This window comes from Geospiza fortis, unplaced genomic scaffold (genome assembly GCF_000277835.1).
Source record: "Geospiza fortis unplaced genomic scaffold, GeoFor_1.0 scaffold878, whole genome shotgun sequence".
Taxonomy (NCBI): Eukaryota; Metazoa; Chordata; class Aves; order Passeriformes; family Thraupidae; genus Geospiza; species Geospiza fortis.
This window is the reverse complement of record NW_005054471.1, coordinates 1,216,951-1,239,874: the sequence shown is the minus strand read 5'-3', so window position 1 is coordinate 1,239,874 and position 22,924 is coordinate 1,216,951. Positions and strand designations below refer to the sequence as shown.

Here is a 22,924-nt window from a genome sequence, read left to right as displayed (position 1 = left end):
AGTGAGAAATTTGAGTCCCCAGTGTGGTAGCTTGGCAAGGATGCTGAACATGATTCTGGTGTGCAAACAGGGAATCCTGAGTAGCAGTAGAGATATTATTTAAACATTAGTGAGACTAATACTGGAATATTATGTTTGATTCCAAAGCCAACATTTTTCAAAGCATGCAGAAAAATTGTAGGTAGTACAGAAGGAGCCCCAGGTTGATTCAAGAGTTGGAGAGCATGCCCCAAATGTGGAGGGAGAACAACATGAAATTTGGACTCAAAATTAATTATGTCTGGCCCTCGCACAAATCCTAGCCATGTGATATCCTCCACTTGTCTCTGGAAAATTTCTTAATGTTCTGCTCTTCTCCATGTCTGCTGAGAAGTGGCTTTCTCTTTGCAGCTGTGGAGGCACTGCCCTTCACTGGATGTAGCAAAGTTAATGTTGGTTCCTGGCTTTTTGCTAAGCAGCACTGTGCAGTGCTGGTGAAAAGAAACAAATAGGATTTTTTGAGTTCAGGCTGTGATGGTTATCAAAAAATATGCTAAAATGTGACTAGTGTTCAGTTTTTAAAGTATCTTAATGAAGAGAAGCACCAGATATGAAAGAAGTCCTTTATCAAGTCAAGGTAGGCATAATAGGAATTAGCAGTGGCAAGCCAGGTAGGTCAAGTAAGGAATTAGATGCAGCTTTTTAATCACTCAAAGTGATTAAATGTTGAAACAAACAGCAAAAGGAAACAGTGGCTTCTCTGTTTTTTGAGATCTTCATATGAAGTATGCATTTACTTGCCAAAACCAAGTTATCAGGCTCAAAACAGGATGTGCCAGTAACATTTTTGGATCTGTGAAAAAGGAGAGGCCAGGCTTTCTGGCCTTGAGTTACAAAGTAATGAGTTCTCAAAACATTTTCTTTTCTGGGAAGAGACTGTTTTGAAAGTCCAATATTCATATTTTCATTGCCCACAATATGGTTCACAGCCTGATCCATAGTGATGTGGGATATATCAACACAGCATTGTGTTGTACACAAGTACAGTGTACCCGAGTGCTCTGAGCATTTAAAGGAATAGGAGCAGATTGAGCACCAATGATCCTAGCTTAAATTTCTCAGGAATCCTGGGATGATCAGCTGCTTGAGCAGAGCCCTCTGAAGTCCCAGCTCTGTTCCCTGTTCTAGCTTGCTGTAGTGTCTTTGGCAGTCCCCTCTGCTGCCCTTTCTCATTCTGTAAAAAGGAATGCTGCATATACAAGCTTAAAGCACGCTCAAGTGCTATGAAACTCTGAGATGTTATTGTTATTCCTGAAGAGCTTTGAAAACACGTTCGGCCCATGCCCAAACTCTCTGAGCTCTTGGAAAGATTTGTTCTTTCCTGATTTTTTGGAACTACTGGCATACAGTTTAGCCTGAAGTGCCAGCTGTTTCCTTTCTTACAGCACACCAATTCTGCGACTGCAGCAAAGTGTGGAATTGGCACAGCTTTTTAAAATTAGCCAGGAGAGAGTCTTGCTAGAGCAGTGCAAGGTCATTCAACTTGTTTCACAGCAGGTTAGATTAGCCTGTGCTCAGTGCTCTGCTGCACAGGATTTGCTCACTGATAAAAAATAAATTGTATTGAAAATTCACTAATTTGTGACTTGCTCAGTCATCATGTCTATGCCATGAAGATGGAAGCACAGGAATATTCTTAGATTGTGCTCAGGGTTTTGAAGATTTCCAATTTCCTAGGGAAAATTTGCTGGTTTATTTTTTTGTCCTCTACACTTTAAATATTGGAAAGAAAAATAAATAGCTGAGATATGTTTTTGGCTACCAACAATTTTGTGAAACTGATCTCTCCTCCAAAGAGGAGATTGCCTCACCAGATGTAGATCATAGCCAGCCCCTTCCCTTGGCTTCTTAGTAAACCAGTCCTAAAGCGTAGAGCCCTGCTAGTCAGCTCAAAGCATGAGTGTATCTGGGAGAGTAGAAGTGCTTGGGTAGCTGTGATGCTCAGAAACAATAATCTGTTCACAAATGTACTTAATTTTGCTTTTTTTTTTTCCCTTCCCAGATGGGCTCTTAAGAGGACACAAGATAGATTTTAGGTACCAGTAGTTCTTTTTAGTGTGATGGTGTCTTGGCCCAAGCCATGTCAGTGAGACAGCTGGCAGACTTGATTTTTAGAAAACTATCACAGGATCACAGGATCTAAGGCTACAGTTTTTTGGGTTTTAAATCCTTTAAAGAGAAAGTAATTTGCCAGTTTATCACACAAGAAGCTGTAGCACTGGCTCCTTGTGTAGTAAAAATACCAACTTTAACTCATGCCCATGGAGGGTCCCCACATGGATGTTTAATATGTGGCTGCAGGATTTACCTGAAGCATTGTGCTTTCTACTTTGAAGATGATGTTTCTTTGAGCATAGTTGTTCAGCCCTAAGCGTTTTGGAGGAAATGGAAGAAAACCATGTGTGTCTCATGGCTTTGTTCATGAATAAAGAGGGAAAGATACCAATAAATTTTTAAAAATCTGTCCAGCAAACAAAAGACTTTGTTCTGACAGTGGACATTTGCTGATTCCTTTAAATTCAGCTAAGGAGTAATATAAATGAAAATCTGTTAAACCCGGTACTTAGTCAGCATCAGAATAAAATATTCAGATGCTTTTCAGGTCATTACTTTGCATAAACTATTTGGTGATATCACAATGATATTCTGGCGTACTTTTCTACCAGTACAGTATTTTTCTGTAAAGGATTTGGGGTGAATCTGTTCAGCTTTAAAGGCATATTCAGAGGCATATTTTAGATAGTGGTCATAGTTGGTTTGAAACCTATTTCTGTTTGCATGTGATGTTTACAGGCTCAGTTCTCTATGTTAAGACCAGTAATCATGCTATCTGCATCTTTCCTTAGCAAAACTTGTCTTTCTACATACACTTGTTACATGTCAGGGTCTAAAATTTAGCTTCTGCTCAGGTGAACACTGAGGGCTTCTCAGGGCAGCAAGAGTCTGTTCATTCTCTTCTTCTTGCTGTGCTGCCTTGTGTCTTCCTGTAAAGAACAAATTCTGCTGGCACTGATTATCAGAAAAACTGTCCAATGTCTCTAATATCTCCAGCCCTTGTATCTCAGGAAAAGAAACCAAAACACCAGTTTGCACTTAGTGGATCTGCGTGGGGCAGATGTTCACTATTCTTCCAGTCCATACTGCAGCATCCATGAGGTGCAGAGCAGCTGTCTCAGGTCTGAAGCTGCTGGCTTCACTTCTAACTGTGGTTCACCATTGCCAGATCTTGGTCTGTGCCTTTTGCACCTTTTGGCTGTGCTCTGTGATCATCTAGCATTGATTCACCCTGCATCCTGAGAGTCTGTTTCCCCAGTGTTTTGGGTCAAAGCGCAGTACTCTGCTTGTTTTTACTGAAAACCTAAAAACCTTTTCCTTGAAAATGCTGCTCTTCAAAGCTATAGCACAGATGCGTTGCTGTGGGTATGTGCTGTGCTTGCCATTCGGAACACTGAATATCACTAATGAAATAAGCCCTTTTTAAAAACTATTCATTAAACTATATGTTGGTATGTCACAGGTTAGTATTCTGAATGAGAATTCACCGTACATTAAAATGGATTGATATGCCTATGCTCAGCAGGTTGGTGTTTTACTGAGGTTTATGTGTCATGCTTCAGTGTTAATTGTGGGTTATTCTCATCACATTACCTCTCATCAAGAATAGGCTGTTCTCTAGCAATCATATTATTGAGCCTTACGTGTGGTATTCACACATCTGTGATTTAACCCACATTCCTGGTATTTGATAACATGAAGGAGACAATATGAGTGGGATTGAGGTCTTAGGTTAAGCTGGGTTTAACATTCTGTAGCAGCCACTGCAGTCAGTTGAGCCTAGAGACTAAAGCAGCACTCACAGAAAACTCCCCTTTAGGGTGCTGCTGGTACTGATGGTAGCAGAGCTTGGACTCTGAGTGCACAGCCAGCATTCACAGACCTACATTTGGGTGTCATGAGCTGCAAACTGCACCCTGCATTTCACTCTTCAAGAGCTTCTTCCCAAGACTTTGCTTTCCTCCTGCCAGAGTAACCCTCAGGTGGAATTGCTGAAGCTGCTGAGCCATTTCACCTGATGATGGCCTGCTCTATCGCCTCTAACTGAGGAATGTGGGTGGACTCTGTTCCTGTCAGGTCACTGGGGAGAGAACCACCTCCAAAACCCCACTTAGATCTCTGGCTGAATCACCCCATGTAGAGGTGTCTCCTCTGCTGTCTGTGCAAGGAACATGGGGCAGCTCTCTGAGGCTCCTAAGCACAGTGCTAACAGATAGAAAATTAATGTACCCTGCAGACATTTTGGGAATATGCCTGGCTGGTCAGCTCACTCCAAGAGAAATAAGAGCATGAAATAGGTTAAATTCAAAGGCTATCCAACCAATTTGACTTCATTCTGCTCTGAGTCAGTCCTGGTGGTCGTTTCCACAGCCTTCCCAAGTGTTTTTGCTTCTGAGGAGAGCACAGATTCATCCTTATCATGCATGGACCTCAACTAAATATCAGTTCAATGCCATTATTTGGCTAAGAACAAAGACAATTCTGTGAATTAAAAGAACTGGAAAATCTCGACTGGAGAAAATAAGTTCACTTCCTTTTCATCAAGAATTCTAAGAATAAGGTTCCCCTTCATTAAAAAAAATTAGAAATATTATTTGGGGTCAGATATGTTTCATGCCAGTTTTGGAATCTTGCCTTTCTGCAAAATAAAGAAACCATTTTACTCTTCTACCCCCGGTACAGAGAGACCTGTGAAAATATTCTATTTTGATAATCTAGTACAAAGCAGCAGTAATAGTTTTGTTAATGTGTGTTTCTTTACTGGTTCTTTGAATGCTTTTATGTGGCCCTGCTAAGCATGGAGTACACAATGTCTGTACCTGCATGCTGGGTTGGAATCAGTTTGCTACAAACTCTCTAAAGTTAGTGTTATCACTGGAGCACACATTTACCAAGACCTGATCCTGCAGGTTGGACAAAATGTTAAGAAAGGTAGGAAGCAGTTTTAAAAGGAGAGGACTGTTCTGGAAACGGAATGTGTAGTGAGTACTTGAAGCACAGAAAGCAGTAAATTTATTTCCCATATACTGTGTGCCTGAAGGCATTGGCAGTAATAAAAAGCACTGGATGGCTAGGAAGCTCTCAAAGACAGCATTGTTTTCATAGATTAGCAAAGTTCCTTCTTTGTTTCTGGAGAGCTTATCTACATCAACAGTTTTTCTTTCCCTTTCAGAGAATTTGGAAATTGTTTTTTTACATGATCGAAATACCCTAAGAATTGCAGAGACAGTCAGGGCATGATAACAAAAAAACACAAAAGAAAGATGATCCTACTGAGAAAAGGGAGAGCTAATTTCAGGCAGCACAAAGAAAATGTGAAAGTAAATAGAAAAAAGATTGGAAAGTCTAGGCAAAAAAAGAGCTTCTGTGCCAAGCAGGGAGATGTTGGACATAAATAGAAAATAAAGCTCTAGTGACTTTTACATTCATGAGTAATGGCAATTGATAAAATGCTTTACAGAGACATTAATGAAATGTTTTTCTTTGAAAAAGTAGTGGAGACTGAAATACCAAATATTGCCAATACAGAAATTGAAATGGTGCTATCCTTGGTTCAGCCTTTATGTCTGCAGTGTAGTGAAGTCCTAGCCCACAGAAAGAAGTGTAATCCTAGCCCAAGGAAAGAAGTGTCCACAAAATTCTTCCTTTCCTCCACGGTTCTCCTCCAAGGCTTCACAGCTCTCTCTCCTAGGAAAAAAGCACACCAAAATAGCAGTTCCTCTGTATTAATGCATTGTGCCTATGTGCTGGGGATATCATATGAATGGTGGGAAGGCTGTTCAGATGTGGGCATACCAAAATGACCATTTGGTCCTGTGCCTGGTAACTTTGCATTCAGGTAGGTGTCAGGCACAGGTGAGAGCTGTCTGTTTCTACATTTCAGTAGCTGAGGCTCCTGGAAACTGATCTGGCATCTCCTTGTTTAGATGACTTCATGAAGCAGGGCCACGGCATGCTCCTGCTCTACACGCTGAAGAACCCCTCCTTCCCAGAGTACTCCTTCAGCAGTGAGAGTGGTGTCATGTGCCTGGACTTCCACAGTGACCACCCCCACGTCCTGGCAGTGGGCTTCTACGACGGCCATGTGGCCATCTACAACCTGAAGAGGGCAAGCCCCCAGCCCAGCTACAAGAGCAGTAAGTCAGGGAAGCACACAGAGCCAGTGTGGCAGGTAAGGGTGCTTTTCCTTTCCCGTGACTGGGCTTTGAGTTGCATGGAGCTTGGGCACGGCAGGAAAAGTCTCACATGGGGAAAGGTGCTGTTTTAGTACCTGTAATTGATTAAGTTGTATTTCAAGCTTGTATTTCAATATTCAAGTTGTAGTTCAATTTTTAAATATGCACAAAGGCAAAGCGACTGCATGAGTCCTTGGTCCTCAGCAGACACTGAACGTGTGAGCAAAAGTTTGGTGTAAACAATTTTTCTCCTTAGTTTTCATTATTATAATTGACTTCTTTTTGGAGAAGAACTGGTATCTTTTGTATGTACCAGCATGCAACACTATTTGCGTTCCAAACAGAATATCACAGGCTGAGCAGTGCATAAAAACAAGTAAAATAAGTAAAAGAAGTATCTCAGCCTAAAAGAGAGCTCTGTTGGGTGCAGTAAGTTCAGGGGCAGCTGCCTGTGGAACTGGCTGCCCCCAGGATTCAAGACACATTACCTTGTAGCTGATTTTTAGTTGACCTTGAAGTACTCTAGTGAATTCAGAACTGTGGTGTGCAGGTAATGTTCTTAAACTACTGCCACTCTGGCATCTGTAACAAAGAGCCACCAGATGCGTAGTACTGTGAAGGGTCAGGGTAAATGTGTTGCTACATCCAGCTAACTAGCTGTGTCTGCAAGGTAATCCGAGCTCAGACTGAAGCACTGGTACGTGTGCTTTTGATCTTGTTCTTAGCAATAGAAGTGTGGCAGCACAAATTTCAGCATGGTCCGTTTGAGACAGGGGAATGTGTTTAGTTTGCTAGCCTGGGCTAAAGATGTTGCTGCAGTGACTATGGCTGTCACCTGACTTAGGCTGGCTGATACAGTGTCATGCCAGTGTTCCTTGAACTTTGGCGCATGCCTTGCATGGATTGTACCCCGCCATGGCTCCATCTTCCAGTAAATTCCAGGAGATCCAGGGAACCTGATGGGACTACAGATGAATGTGGAATATGTCAAGAGCAAGACCTCTGCTTGCTAGAAACAGAGAGTTTGTGCAAATGTAACATTTCAGAGAAGACATGAATTTTATATTTCCTGACTGTCTGCCCAAAGCTTTTCCTCTAGCAGATATTTATAGCTCTTCTATAAGAGGTTAACAGAGCAGCCTGGGCACACCCACACACGCCCACACACCCACATTCACACACATCCCCCCCAAACACACCCATAAAGAAAACTTCTGAGCTTTTCCCATTGCCATTTAGGCTTCTAGTAAAAAAGCCTAGCAAAATAGTAAGTCCTATGTGAAGTTTTTTATGGTCTTGCTGCAGCATGCTGTGGGAAGTTGCAGCTGTTACATTAAAGACAAAAAAATCCCAGATCCGGGAGCAGGTACATACAGCAGTGGAGGCATTCTGTGTGGGGTTTGTAGGGGTAGGTTTACGTGTACCACTTGGCAGCAGTGGTAACAATCATTAGACACTCTAGGAAGATAGCTCTGAAAAGGAAAGAAACTACTCCATGGATATGAATAGATGTATAAAGTATCTGCTTCTTTATTTCCACAGGCTGAGTGCTGAGAATCATGATCGTTAGTTTTCTTTGGCAGTAAGAAAATTTCTCTGAGCAACCTGTTCTAGTGGAAGGTGTCTGTGTCCGTGGCAAAGAAGTTGGAACAGAATGTTCCAGCTTTCCATCCCAAACCATTCTGTGCTTCTGTGATTAAAGTAACAATACTTTTACTAAACTTTAGAATTTTTAACTTCTACAAAACTAGCAAGCAAAGTTAGTAGTTAGGTGATTGTATAGCAATCCAAAGAGCTTGTGCCTCTGTTGGAAAGATCTGAAGTGTAAGCATTTGTCAATATCAGCCAAAAGGTTTAGAAAAGATTTGTACTCCATTCAGTGTGATGAAAAGCAGCATGGACTATCTGTTAGGTTGAGACATTGGATTGTTATTCCTCATTCAACATTAAATGATTCTAGAAAGTGATGCCTTTTTTCTCATATTTAGCTCAAGGATTCCCTATTCTCCCCCACCACCACCCCACTAGTCTGAGGGCCAGTCATTGTCTAGATACTAGACCTCAAAAAAATCCCCCTTTTTTGTAGGAAAAGTGAACAAAGTAGAAAAGTAACAATGTTATCCTGAGCAATTAAGAGCCTTTGTTCTCTGGACTGCCTGGCTTTTTTCTTTTGAAACAATGCAGCCCTTTCACAATGGAAGAAAAATGGGAAGTGGGTAAAGCAGACTGACAGATCTTTTCTTGTGCTGTTTCATTTTCAGTGACTTAGTAATGTCTCAGTACGTTTGCATAAAACAAAGCTGATGTAATGTTCCCATTGTTAAGAGCAAAATAAAATAATACAAATTTTCTACTTCTGTTACCTAAGAAAGTTTGTCTACCTTATACCACTCCCTATTTTTTAAAAGAGCAGAGCAATGGTTTCTTATAGATTTGGCAATTATCTCCCATGTATTAAGTGCTACTGCATTGTAAATAATGGAAAATTCTAGCCTGTTTTAAATTACACATTTCTAATTGCTTATTACTAATTGGTGAGGATCCAAATCCTCAGAGAGGAATAAGCAGAGAGGCATAAACACGTACATAGACATATGAATGGATATGTGTGCAGTGTGATGTAGCTACTACCATCAAAACTCAAGTGTCACAGGACCATAGAACTAGAAATTGTCTCCCACGTCAGTGAATTCAGGCCTCTAGCTTTGAATGTAAGCACCAGCTTAAAAGGAGTCACCTGCTAAAAAACTGTGTCAAGCCTGTCATTTTCTGCTGGGAAAAAAAAACTGTGTGGCATTAACCTAAACTCCCCTTTAATAAAAATAAGTCTCAGTTAGTCAGCAAAATCCTCACACTCCCATCATCTCTGAGTAGGCCTACAAAGCAAGTCCCTGAGCAGTGTTTGTTTTTGACCCAAAGGCTCAGTCCCAGGGCTTGGCTCTGGAGGTTAATGAGGTCAGCCCATGTGGAACTACTGGGCTAGATTTTGGCAGCCACAGGAGCTGTGTTCTCTGGGAAGAAGGGACACCTGGCTGGGAAGGGGGTCTCAGCATAGAGCCTCACCTTTTTCTAGCTTTAATTTTTTTTCTTTCTCCTTTATTTTAAAAAGTTTATGTATAGGGTTTATTTACAGCTGAGAAGAGTGGTTTTTCTCTTACCTTTTTTCACTGGGATATACCAGATATTTTAGGTTTGAACTATTTGGAAACTTGAGTAGTTCAGAATCAGAAATTGATAACTAAAACTGTATGTCAGGGTTTGTTTCTGTTGTTCAATCTCCTTCCTAAAACACATCTTATTTGACAGATTTGTTTTCACTGTGAGCTTCTATTTTACTTTCACAACAAGCCAAAAGGATGTTATTTCTGCTGAGACTAGTGCAGAGCCAATCCTGCTGCAGAGGGTTGAAAATAATTTTTTATTTTCCTTGCTCACTATCAGAGTTACTGATGAAATTCCCACTGCAGAGTGTTGACCCTAGGATCTGCAAATGGAACATTTCTTTTAGTTGTGCTTCAAGCAAATCTTGGCTGTCACAAGCATGCCCGTGTGGAGAGTGTGGTTTGGAATTGCTGTGGAGACCTCACTGGTTAGAAGCACAGCTTTGTTCAGTGTTGATTTACTGAGGCTGATCTGACCTCCCTGAGGAGCTAATACCATGGAGCTTCAGATGGCCTCCTGAGGGAATTATAATATACAAATTATTATATTTGTACATGGGAAGAGAAAGGGCTGGCCACTGCAGGCTAATTCTTCACCAAATCCCAGTCAGGTTAGATGTGGTGCTCATGGTTTGGACAAAGAAGTCAAGGCAAGATGGTAATAGCCTGAAAACTGCCAAAGGAAACTAAAAGGAGTGTCAGCTTGCAGAATAGTTTTCCAGGAGAGCCTGTGGAAGTCCCATCTTAAGTGTCAACCTGACAAAACACACCTGAAATTGCTCACTGGAGTTTGTCACATAATTGTGTGATCCCTTCTATTTTCTGTGCTCCAATCTAAGTTCTTAAATAAATCTACACTGAACTTTTGCAGTTTGTGAAGCCATCCCTGAATTCTTGTTTTGTTGATAGAAGTAAATGAAAACCCCTTTAAAGTAAGCGTAGCCTGCTGTTCTTCACCCCACTCTGTGCTTCCAAACACAACTCCACAAAGAAAGGTCTTTATGAGAAGCTGACCATACTTTCTGCGCTTAGGAGAAAAAAAAAGAAAGGATTTTGTTCATAATCCACTGTCACACCAGCACATTGTTTCATTTTGATGGTGAGCATTCTCTTAAGTCTGTCATCTGCAGTCAGACAAACAGATTTTGCTGCTCACATTGCCTCTGAGATGTTACTGCTTCACATAATATTTTGTTCCTTTGGCTTCAGGCGCACGAATTTTTTAATGCAAAGGAAATACAAGAAAAATATAAGACAGAGGGTTGCTATCAAGGCCAGAATAAAGATCAGCTGTATCAGAACAGCCTCAACACCCCTCCTGTTGCCTTCACTAAGAAGCACAAAATAGATGTTTGCTGAGGAGAGTTCAGTGAAAAAAAATGTCATCCCTGTGATGATAGTGGTAGGGGATAACTATAGAGGAGAAACACAAATCTGAAGAAAGGAAAGCAGCAGAGACCTGAACCCAAGGAATCTGAACCCAAGAAAGGAGGAATAATGTAGCCTGAAAGCAAAATGGAGCACAAACCTAATTGTGAGGGTCATTTAGCATCAAACTCTTCAGTAATGCAAGACAACTGTGTTTCTCATATTGGGTCAGTTCAGTGTTTGCACCGAGGACCTTCCTCTTCAGCTCCAGCTTCCTACTACCTTTTTTGTGCCACCAGCTGTGCCTTGCATACCCGGCCCAGTGCAAACATGACAGAAAGTTGAATTAACTTCTGACATCCCAGCAGTAAGAGACCAGAGAGGTCGCTCATTCTGCCCTTGCACAGAAGTAGGAAGCAATGGGAGGAACATCCATGGACCAGTGAGCATCCATTTGGGGTCCAGAGATTTCAGTCTGTCTTAGGCTCCCTTGCTGGAAGTCATTTTCACTCCCCCTGCAGTCCTTAGCTGCAGTCCTGCTGCCTACACTGAATTCTGTGTCCAGTAACAGGCTGTTGCAGCAGCTGTCCTGTCTGCTGAGCACCTGACACTGGGCTCCTCACTGCAGCACCATGAGGCTTTTAGTGACTGACTAGCATCAGTTGTGTCCCTGTCATCTTCTCATCTTCTGGAGGGAGCTGAGGGGAAGGGCTGTGCTTGGGAAAAGTTGCCATATGCTTGCTTTAGAAATCAGGGTCAAGATCAGCAGCTCTTTGTTGTCCTCAGTTGCTGTGAGAGCTCACTACAGGCACAGCCCTAATGGAGGAAATCCTGTCTCCCACAGAGTTAACTTCTACCACTTTTTGGAAAGGCTGTGCTGAGCCACAGAAATTCATCTGGAAGCTTTGGGGTCATTTATGCATGGTGGAAGTGGTGGAAATTTTTTGGAAATTGCAAGATAGTCCGGTGGCAGAAATAAAATAAAATATAAAATTTTTTTGTACAATTTTTGCTGTGTGCTTATACCTTGTCCAAAACTGTTGGACACTTTTTAAGCCACTATAGGTTAGGAGAGGTGAACATCCAAATGCTTATTCCTAAATGTCTTTGACAATAACGAACAAAATCTCTGATAGTTTAACTTTGGCATTGTACTTTTTGAGATGGTATCTGTGTCTTCTGGAGATTCAGAAATTATTCATGGTTATTTTTAAATTATGCCTTGGGCATGGATTCTTTTGGGTTAGAAATTGTCTAGCAAAATGTCCATTGCAGATCATGTAATGTTTGTCTAAAAATGAGCTCTTTTTGCTTTGATGCTGCATTTCCCTCTGTACTTCATTCAGATGCTGAACTTATTTTCTACCTTCTGCTCTCACTGTTTCTTGCTAAATAGATTCTTCTCTCATGCTACTCTTACCCTCTTCCCTTTACTTAACATCCAAACCATCCTTCTGTGAGTTTTCAGGTTGATTATTTCTTTTCTGGTCTCTCCAAGCAACATATAAGAAACTTTCTTTGCCTGTTAGTTGCACTGAGGCTATTTTGTGGAGAAAATTTCACTTATAAAATTTAGAAGTCCCTTTAAGCCTTGGGATGTTGGAAGGTGTTAGTCTGAGGTTTAAAATACCAGAGAGGTAGTAATGCATTTGTTTCATTGCTTGGGTCTTTGAATTCTGCTCTGCTGCTTTATAGTGTAGATATAAATACACTGATGGGTCTTAATGGCTCTTATACAGCCTGTGAAACAACAGAATACTGCTCTGGAGAGGATAAAATAAAAGCAAGGGAATGATAATGGCAGAGTTAGAGACAAGTTGGGCAGGGATGCTGCAGGCAAGGTCACATTGATACACAGTGAGATACAGGGAGCTGGGGCTGCCCATGAATCCCACCCTTCTCCCACCTTGACAGGCACAGCTTGCTGTGGTGTTTGGGGCTCTCAGCATCCAGCAGGCCCCAGGAGAGTTTCTCCCCATCCCTGCTGCAATCCACTTGATCCTGTGGTGATGGGAATCTTCTGTCAGGCATTGCAGTCACTCTCTCTGATGTAGCAACATCAGGCAGCTTGGGGGTTTGGGTGCGAACCTGCCTGCCCTGTGTGTCTGCTTTTCCTGCATGCAGAGTGGGAAACTTCGTATTTTGTCTATTGTAAACTGGGAATCTTGTACCATGAGCACAGTCAGAATTGAAACCAAGAGCTTGAATTGAATTGCAGCTGGTGAAATGCCCTGGAGCTTTGTTGGCCTCTGGCATGCATTGCTCAGCTGTGTGCTGTGTCTGACATGGGAACACAGACAGGACAAACAGGTGACAGTCTAATGTCTGGTTACTCCCTCCTCTGTTAACATACCAGCCTAATAAATTCACTGGGCAGTGCTGTGAGGGGAACAAGCACACAGATTCCTGGTGAAACACTGTACAAAGCAGAGCATCCAAGTCCCAGCAGGAAGAAAACAAACTGAAAGTAGGGCCAGCCTTATCCAGTGCTATTTATAACTGAGCTCTGCTTCCTTCAGATAAATCTGAGTCTCTGAAGCATGAGTAATTCTCAGCCTCAGGCTGGGCCTTTGCCCTGCTTCAGTGGCACTCCTATGTCCATGCTCTCTGCTTACTACTGAGTCCCTCCCACCACCACCACATATGCTCTTTAGTAGGAAAGGTTTCCCTACCCCTTTTCTGCACCCCAAATCGGTGGATGGTCTGATGCAGTAGGCCTAATTCCTCGCTGCTCTTGGCTGACCTTGCACCCTTGAGTTCACTTGTGCTGAAGAGAGCCTGGTCCTCTGAAACCCAGGAAAATCCTATCAAGGTGTAGGAGAGGAGTGTTTTTCTAAAGAGCAATTTTTATGGGACAAAATGTGATGTGGGAGTTTATTGTAGACTGTTTCCTCATTGCTACTGAGCTCATCTAGTTTTCCCTCAGCTATCAGGAAACTTTCAAGGACTTTGGAGGAGAAAACCCTGAGAATGCTTGTAGTAAAACTTGTAAGTAGCCATATGCTGCTAGAAGGAAAGAAATAATTTGCAAAATTATTAGATGGGAAGTTCCTGGTATTGCCTGTAGCCAGAACAGCTATACTCCACCAGATAGGCCCAGTATTTAGTGGTACCCATAAATAAAGTCATCATCCAGCCTCTTGCCCATGACAAGGGTGCCTGACAGCTGGAGCAGCTCCAGGGCTGCTCCTGGAGGGACCATCCAGGCAGTGCTGGGCTGTATCTTCTATTCCAGGGGGTTTTGAGATGCTTTTCATTATTATAGGTATTCTGAAAGAATTCTTCCTCCTGCACCTTTGCTTGGTGACATATGATCCTGCCAAGCTGGCTGCCTTGTTTGCTGCCTGATTTCTTTGTAGATGAAGCACCCGACTTTGTTTCAATACCTATTTACTGTTATCAAACCTGTCAGCCACCCTGACTCTCCTAACTGCTGTGTTCATCATCACAAACATACAGTGGGTAAAGTAAGAAGACATCTGAGTAAATCCCTGACTCTGCTACAGATAGGATGGCAGGGAGTCCTTTAGGTCAGAGTTGCTCATTAAAGATGTAAGACAAATGCAGAAAGCCCAAACTGACTGAGAAACATTGGAATCTTTGAACACTTTGATATTCATCAGATGTCTAAACCATTTCCTCTCTAAGGCAAACACTACAGCCAAATATTTAAATATTAATGACTCACCTCAGAAGGAGTTATTCCTTATAGACCTTACCTCTTCAATGGCTTCTGTCATGGAGGCAAGTTTACTTCCTCAGCAAATTGAACTGATCCATTCTGTCTTGTTGCATGATTTAATGGTAAAATGTCAACAAATTTTTCTACAAAAGACTAAACAGCACTGAAAACCTTCCTTTGCTTAGCAGCTCCCTTATCTGCAGATTCCTGTCATAGTTGAAACATTTGCATTTAAAAGAAACCCAGATTTTAAGATAGGAACATTTTTCAATGGATTTATTTTTAAGTAACAAGTAATTTTTATTTATCTCTCCCCATCAGCTTTTACTCACACTCGAAAGACTTGTTTGCTATACAAAACAGTCTCATCTGTTGCAGGGAACAAAACAGTCACAATGTGATTGAACATGACACACAGTAAACATGTGAGAGGTGAGACTGAATTTAAAATAAAACTGAACTTTCCTTTCTGGAATTGGGAAACTGTTTGTGAACGACAGAAATGAGAAGTGACAGAGGCCTTGAGAGTGTCTTCTTCCCATCATGGCTTCACAGATGTTGTGTTATCATTCTTGAAGTATTTTCTTTAAAATGACACAGGGCAGTCTAGCTGTCTTCACCAGTACTAACAGACAGGAGTCATTGCCTCCTGTGTCTTACATGGTACACACTTCATAATACAAGTGAAAATATTTCTGTGCCACTCCAGCAATATCACTTTGCTGATTCCCTCACCAGCCACTGATGCTTTCCTGCACTACAGTCACTTAGCCAGAAATTCCCTAGTTTCTACACATTTAATACTTTCTTATTCCTGTCAGCGTCCCTCTGCCCTTGTCTTTGTCACATCACCTTATTATTTTCAGATTACGTCTCCAGCTTTTCAAGATGACTTAGAGTCCTTATCCTAATGGAATTCATTGTCTTTCAACTGCATCATCTGCAAATGTTCTGTGTATTTTCCAATTCAATATGCAACTTACTAATGAAAATATTGTATAAAACTGAGCCTGATGCCTTGGAGAGGCTACCTAGAACAGAGGTTAGACAAAGTTTAAAAAATAAAGCTAAAAAAATTAAAAGGAACAAGGATAGTCCCTCATGGGAACCATCTAGAGATGTTCTCCCACCTGGTCAAGACATTGCTGTCTAAATTCTTGGGAATTCATTTTCAAGCACTCAGCCACTTCACAGTAATTTCTTATCTTTCTTCTGAAGACATCACAGGGAGTATGCCAAAAGCCTTACAAAATTAAAGATAACAAATCTACTCTTTCTTTTAGACTTGTTACCCTGATAAGGAAGGAAATAAATTCTCTTTGACAAGGTCTTTTTTTGAGGAGACCATATTCACTGATTCTTATTTTCTTATCCTGTATATATGTACAGATGACTTAATACTTTGTTCCAGCTCTCAAAGTTCAACATTAGGCTGACTCATCCACTGTCCTTTAACCTATCCTTCAAGACAGGTTTGTTTTGTGTTTCCTGGGGGCATTTTTCCCTGTTCCTGTCCCCCAGGACTTCTCCTCTCTTCTAGTTTTTGTAGCTAATTGCTATGAAATTCAGAGATTGCTTCAGCTGCTCCCTTAAGTACCCTAGATGGAATTTCATCAGGCCTTACAGAGTCAGATATATCTGCCTGTGCTCCTTAGTTCTGTTAAATATCTAGTTACAGCTTATTTTTTTATATGTCACTGAAAGAAAGGCAGCCTCAATACAGCCTTCTGTTTTACTTGTAGTTCGATGTGAGACCTACCTTCCTTTAAACAATAAATGGATTCTAGGACGGAGAGGCTCAGATGAACCTTTCTTGGATATCTGATTTTGTTCTCATGCAGGCATTAGCCTCCTGGCCTAAAAAGTCACGTTTGCCTCAGAAGAGTCTCCAGCATCCTCCCCATGGAGGTATCAGGCAGTGGCAGAGGAATGACCCCAACTCATGGACTCTTTTTGCCATGAAGTTCCTGGATGTGCAAAGACTCTGGAGTGTGACAGTGACAGCCCAGCTCTCACCATATGGTAGACCTGGTTCTTCACCTCTGGGATGGCTTCTCCTCTTTTGTTGTGGTTTGATTCACTGTGTTTATACCAGTATTTTTCTAGAGCCCAGGGATACAGGTGTGAACAGGGACTGTGCTTTCACAGCAGGGTTTCTGAGGGGAAAAAAAAATCAAGCAGTAATACCTTCTATGACATTGTTGACCAAAGCACACCTTTAAAAAATTTTTTTTGAGATCTTTCATTCTTACTAGACATTCCACGGCAGAAATGCTGTCTGTTTCCCAGGTAATAGACAGGAATGGCAAAAAGTGCAGATAGAGACCAGCAATCTCTTTTGCTCAGGGTGCATCACAGGACAGGAGCCCTTTATGCTGTGCCCTGCCATGCTGGCTCCAGCATGGGCATGCTGGTGATTCCATGGTTCTGGTGCCCCTCACTGAAGGACCAGCTGGAACCCTACTAAGGTTCCTGCCTGCCCACGTTTACCTTTGGCAGGAACTCCACACCTACAGATAACCAGAGCACAGCTAAATCTTCTCCACAGTCATATCATATGCTCCAAATGCAAGCAGGACCCAGGAGCTCTTTCTTCACCAAATATAGGCTTAGCCAAAGAGTCTGACTGGTCTGCTTTGACCTTTGACCAGGCTGCACTCAGTTATCACAGCCCTTTAAAATCTTCATTACTGCCTTGAGTCAAAATGAGTCATCTGGACTAAGCTCAGTTTTTGCTTTTACCTCAAATAACCATGGTGAGGAATGAAGTTTTCTGTCTTCCTTCCTCCCACCTCTACATTGAATAACTTGTACTGCTGTCCAAGTTGGCACTGAGGAAGGGCTCCAGGCACTGCAATGTTCCTCACCTCTAAGCCTTGCTCTTCCTGTCTCTTGATATGTAGAAACTGATGCTGGAGTTACTTTGCTTGTGAGTTAAGTACTCTACTTTCTAGATGGCCAAGTGAATGATTTTGGGGTGTCTCTTGTGAGTGAATGCAGGAGAGCAGCATTGCATTTTGCTTATACTCCTCAGGTTGCCTGGCCTTGGCTTTGCTTGTGGTTGCTGGAAGAGGATCCTCTGGGAGGTGTTAAGGTCCACTTATTGTGTCAGACATGATAAGCAACAAGTGCAGAATAGCTGGCAATGTCCTTGATGGAGGACATTTGGGAACTTTGTTGTAGATGAACTGCTTTGTCTCAGCAGCAAGGAAGGACAAACTCTTTGCTTTAGCCAAACAAAAAGTCAGTGGACTCTGGGTAAGCTGAGTGTAGAAGCAGACTTTTACACCAGCAGATCCCTTGGCAAACAGCACAGATAAGTGACCCAGAGAGGAGAATAAACAAAAAAATTGTGATTTGTCATTGACAGGAAAAGAAAGTGAAAGATTTCTTCTCTGCTGGTAATGACTTGATGTTTCTGGATGCTGTTTTGCTGAAAGTTGCTGTCAGGAACCAACAAGAAACATATTTGAGGGTGACAGCATGAAGAAATAGAACTGCTTCTTAGTTCAAATCAGAAATTGCTGTAAGGTAGTCCAGGAGAATATTTGCACAAGAGCACAGGGCAAATGAAACTGGCTTCGGAAGATGTGACCTGTGGAGCAATTTATTGTAGATCCGCACTTCAGCATGAGCCCTCAGCATGATGCTGAGGCAGAATAAAAGGCAGGTTAGCTGCAAAACAGATTAAGTGTCCACTACACAGGGCAAAGGTGCCCACTGGACTAGCATGCCCAGGTTTAGATGGGTATTCCCAGTTGGAGTTTGGTCTGTCTGACTCTCTCTGCAAGAATCCATAAGGTTTTCATCTGCCAGCTGGTGAGCTGGGCCATTGTGCAATAGATGCAGCCAAACTGCATCCATGAGAGTTTGTGCTCTTGCTAAATCACAGCACGTGTTCAGCTTGTCCACCTCAAGAGAGCCCCAGAGCTCTTCTGGCACTTTGCTTTGGCCCAGGGTTGTGCATTTTGACACAGGAAATGTGGTTTGGACAGCGGGTTTGTGTCTGTGCTTGGCTGCCAGATCAGGCACAGCAAGAGAGAACTGAGGCTGGTTCCCTTGCTCAAGGAGCAGATGTTTGCCAGTGGGAAGCCTGGAGTAAAAGTCTTTAGCCTGTGTGAATATAAGGAGAAGGGTCCTAATCCCAATGCTTACACTGTGTGACCAAGGTTTGGGAAAAGAGGGTGACTGGAAGAGCACAGCAGGGCTGGGAAGCACTTGTGCTTCTCTGGTGCTCTCGTGGACTTCTGCAAGTCTGTGTCTCTCTTCAGCTAAGGAGGCAGATGAGTGAAATCCCTGAGCTGCTGTGCTGGGCAGAATGGCAGAGTCTCTGAGAGGGGCCTTTACATCTGCATCTACAACTCAACAGTGACTTGCAAGGAAATGCTTGAGGCACAGAAACAAAGACATGTCTGAAGCTGAGTATTGGGGAAAAGCACAAACATGAATTAATAAAAATAAGTGAATGTGTTAAGTTAGCTGTGGTTATCCTGGGTCATAAAAGGGAAAGGGAAGTACTTGGGAAGCATCTAAGCATCTATTTAAAGGAATGAAGAAACAGACTTATTACTAAAGCAAGCTTTCAGCTGCTACTGAGTGTTATGAATAAGGATTAAATATTTGATGCTGCATTGTTTAATCTTACAGTGAGTATCTGAGATTGTCTGCTTAATATAACAAGAAGATAAAAGCACAGGTTAGAATAAGGAAAGAGCATATTAAAGAGTATTTGATAAGTTCTTGCTCATCAGCAAAATCAGATTTAACATACCCTGGAGCACTTAAAGAAATAACCAGACCAGTTTCTTGCCATTATATGCATTTCAGAGAGTTTTTGGGCTACTTCTGTCCTGCCTTTTAGGCAGAGGCTGGAGTTTATGTGCAAGCCCACTTACAGCATGTGAGCTGAGTGACTGTCTTGACTCAGAGGCAGGGTTGGCATGTGCTCTGCAGCATGGATGAGGGGAAGCACCACTCTGCTGTCACCTATGGACTCACACTTATTTGTGTACCTGTGGCATGGGCAGACTGAACTATGATAGCCTACTGTCATCAGTCCTCACACACTTTCAGTGATTCTGTAGAGCCAATATCTGGCTGAAAGGTATCTGCAGATTCTTTCTTCAAAGAGCCTGTCCTTAAATGCATGAGGGGAGGTGGCACAGACAGAGTACCAGAGCCCAGAAAACAGTGTCTGGACAGTTCACCCAGCTAGAGGCATCCAAAGCCAGCCACAGGGGGTGGAAAAGTGTGGGTAATAGCACAGCAGTGCACCGGGCTGCATGCTGGCCTATAGCACCAGCAGGACCAGGGAAAGGAGGAAAGTGCTCAAAGGGCTGGAAGGAGTGGAGAAATCTTTGGAGGAAAATGATGGGATTGGACCCAGGGAATTACTGACCAGTCAGACCAATTTCAAAGACTGGAAAAGCACTTGAATAAATGGCAACATTACTGTTAAATGTCTGGCTAATAAGGTGATTCAGAGAAGCTGACATGGATTTGTCCAGAATAGATTATCAAGCCAATTTCTTTTCCTTTTTTCCCACAGAAATGGGCCTCATGAATAAGGGAGAGGCAATCAAGGTTATCATCTCAATCCATCTTGACTTGACTAAAGCTTTTGATCCAGGCTTACACAGTGACATACATATAACCAAAGCAGAGAAATATAAATTAGGTAAAATGGCCATAAAGAGGCTGCTCAGGTGGCTCAGGCAGTGTGCTCAAAGAGCAGTTATACAGAGCTCACTGTCAGACTCTGAAAGTGCTACAAGTGAGACTCTCCAGCTGTCACTTCTGGTCTTTTTTTGATCAATACTTTCATTAACAACTCAAATTACAGAATAGGGAAGCCCCCCTGGGAGGACAAGGTACTTTGCAGAACATGAGTATGTTCAAAATTATCTTGATAAATTGGAAGAAAGGCCCAAAATCAATGTGATGAAATTCAATAAAGACAAGAGCAAATACTGCATTTAGAGAGGGGAAATTAAATGCACAGATACGAAATAGGAGATGGCTGGTTAGGCCTCAGGGTGCCTGAGGGGAAGCATGGCAGATCACCACCAGCAATCAGCAATGGAATACTGTTGTATAAAGATATGTGTCATTCTAATTAATTAGGAAGAATGTAAGAGAGAGGAGTTTGTAACTCAGGGTAGTCCTGTGCCGTGTGTTTGCAGCAGCAGCGCCAGGCTGAAGAGTAAGAACAAGAGTGGTGAAAGCTTGGGTCCTGAAGACAGGACCTGGAGGCAACAGTTGAGGCAGTTGATTTCAGTTGGAGAGAGGGAAAAAGGGAAGGGAACAATGGCACAAACTTTTCTTGCCCTTTTGAAGACTGTTACAGAAAGGGGAATAAGCTGTTGTTCTTTGCATCCACTGGGGAGATGGTAAGGAGTAATTGACTTGACTCTTGGTAAAGGAAATCTTCTGTATAAGGGCAATTAAGCATAGATGTATCTACAGGGAGGTTGTTGAGTACCTGTTGTTGGAGACTTGTGAGAGCAACCTGTGTGAATTGTTACAAGTGGCAGGGGAGGGTCTGATTTCACCTCAGAAGAGAATAAATATGCTCTTTGGGCCCGTCCAAACCCTGCATTGCCATGATGGCTTTGCCTAGGAGTCTACTGATAGCCAGGTTGGCACTGGAATGAATTTGTCCCTGAAATAGCATGAAATTTCCTCAGCAGCCCAAGGAGATGTTTGCATGCCAAAGTCATTTGAGTCTCTTACTTGGCTAGTTCATGTCAGGGTGAATTGGGGGGCGGGGGGGAATTGATAATGCCCTTGTCTTTCTTCTTCTCTGGCTGGGGCAGATTTTATTAGTTTTTTTCAGGCCCTGAATGACAAAAACTCTGCCTTATTTCACTTAGGGCAGGGATCAGCAGAGCTGTGGTACTGCAATGCTGACAAAGGCCTCCTTGAAGGATAGTTATAGGGAAGGAATTGCTCATCAGTTAATGTGCATGTGTTGGATGTGGCACCCCATACCTGAGTTTTGGCAAGCCATGGGCTAGCCAGATCTGTGTTTGCAGTAGCTGCTGTCTGCACCACACTCCAGACTCTGGGCCAGGGTGATTTTGACCAATTGTATTGTGTCAGTGCAAGTGACTTACAGCCTGTGTCCCATGAAAACGGATCAAGCATTATTTATTTCATAGGAATGACATCAGAAACATGGGTGTTTTCAAATCATATTGGATAAACGGTCTAATCTCCTGCTGGACAGGAGCCATTACCAGCTGCCACAGATAAAAATGATAGTATTCTCTTGCTAGAAATGAATGGATTATCACCCTGCTAACCTGCTGTACATAGTAATGAACATGAGTTCTTAATATTTATATTTCTGTGTATTAAATAAGGTTTTGAATTGTCTCAACCTCTTTATAAATAAACAAGCTTTAAGAAATCAAAAGAAAAAGTGGTAGGCTGTTCTAACAGCAATGAGTTTCACACACTAATTTTGCACTGCAATAATAGTCAGGTTAAAGATCACTGAAACAATTGCTTGTTTTTGTTAGAGTTCTCATCATGATCAGGGACAGAAAATGCTTGCCGCTTTTTGCTTGCCTGTCTCCTCTCTGCTGTTTACACACACTTTTCTTTCTCATGTGCTTCTTTGCTCTGACTGTATCATGGTTGAACTTTTGCTCTAAATAGTTTCACACAGCCCAAATCCTTGGCTGATTATCACATGCTTCAGGGGAAAAATTAACTTCATGCCACTGTGCAGACAGTTGCTTGGTTTTCTCCTCAAATGCTCCACCCCTCACAGCACGGATACTGCTAATGGTGGGAGGTTGTGCCATGTTGACAAGCCTCTGGGAGCAGGGAAAAGGCCAGTTCTGAGCAGATGCCCGATTTGATTGCAGTATCATGAGGGCTAATTACTCTAATAAGCATTTGTGGGATTCAGAGATCAGGAGGAAAAGGATCACAAACACGATTAAGGTGTCAGAGGTGTTGAAGGAAAATTGAAAGGATTAAGTGCCAATTTCTGTTTTCTGAATTTCAAGCTACCATCACTGAGAGCAGCTAATAGTCATCTGAGGGCAGAGCCTGGTGTCCCTGAGAGGCTGTTTTTCAAGCTGCCTACAAAGAGTACCCAACTCAAGTACTGTTGACTACTTTGAATAGAGGAGTAAGAGTACCCCAAGCAATTCAGCCTACTTGATTTTTGGGGCTGGTGGCCCCACCTACCCATGTAATGGATTAAGAGCTGTGACACCTAACTAATAAGAGAAAACTTGAATAGATGTCCATCAGAGAGAGGTTATTTGGAGTAGGCAAACCCTGGGGTAAAAACTCTTTGCTTTGGGAATGCTGAAAGGAATTAGCTTGGGAAAAGCCCCCATGAACTAATGATAGCTCTTATGCTGTTTGGTCACCTCTGGACAAGGTTCTCGGAACACTCTGTGTTCGTGTAGACATCAGGACTCAGA

The 22,924-nt window shown here is 42.3% G+C and overlaps 1 protein-coding gene across 1 annotated transcript in view; it reads left to right on the top strand.

Moving 5' to 3' along the window:
- DNAI1 (dynein axonemal intermediate chain 1) overlaps nt 1-22,924 on the top strand; it is a 136,864-nt gene that overhangs the window by 56,886 nt on the left and 57,054 nt on the right. The window contains exon 13 of the mRNA XM_031062862.1: nt 6,021-6,265. Within this exon, the coding sequence (XP_030918722.1) occupies nt 6,021-6,265 (245 nt within the window). The remainder of the gene's footprint in view (nt 1-6,020; nt 6,266-22,924) is intronic.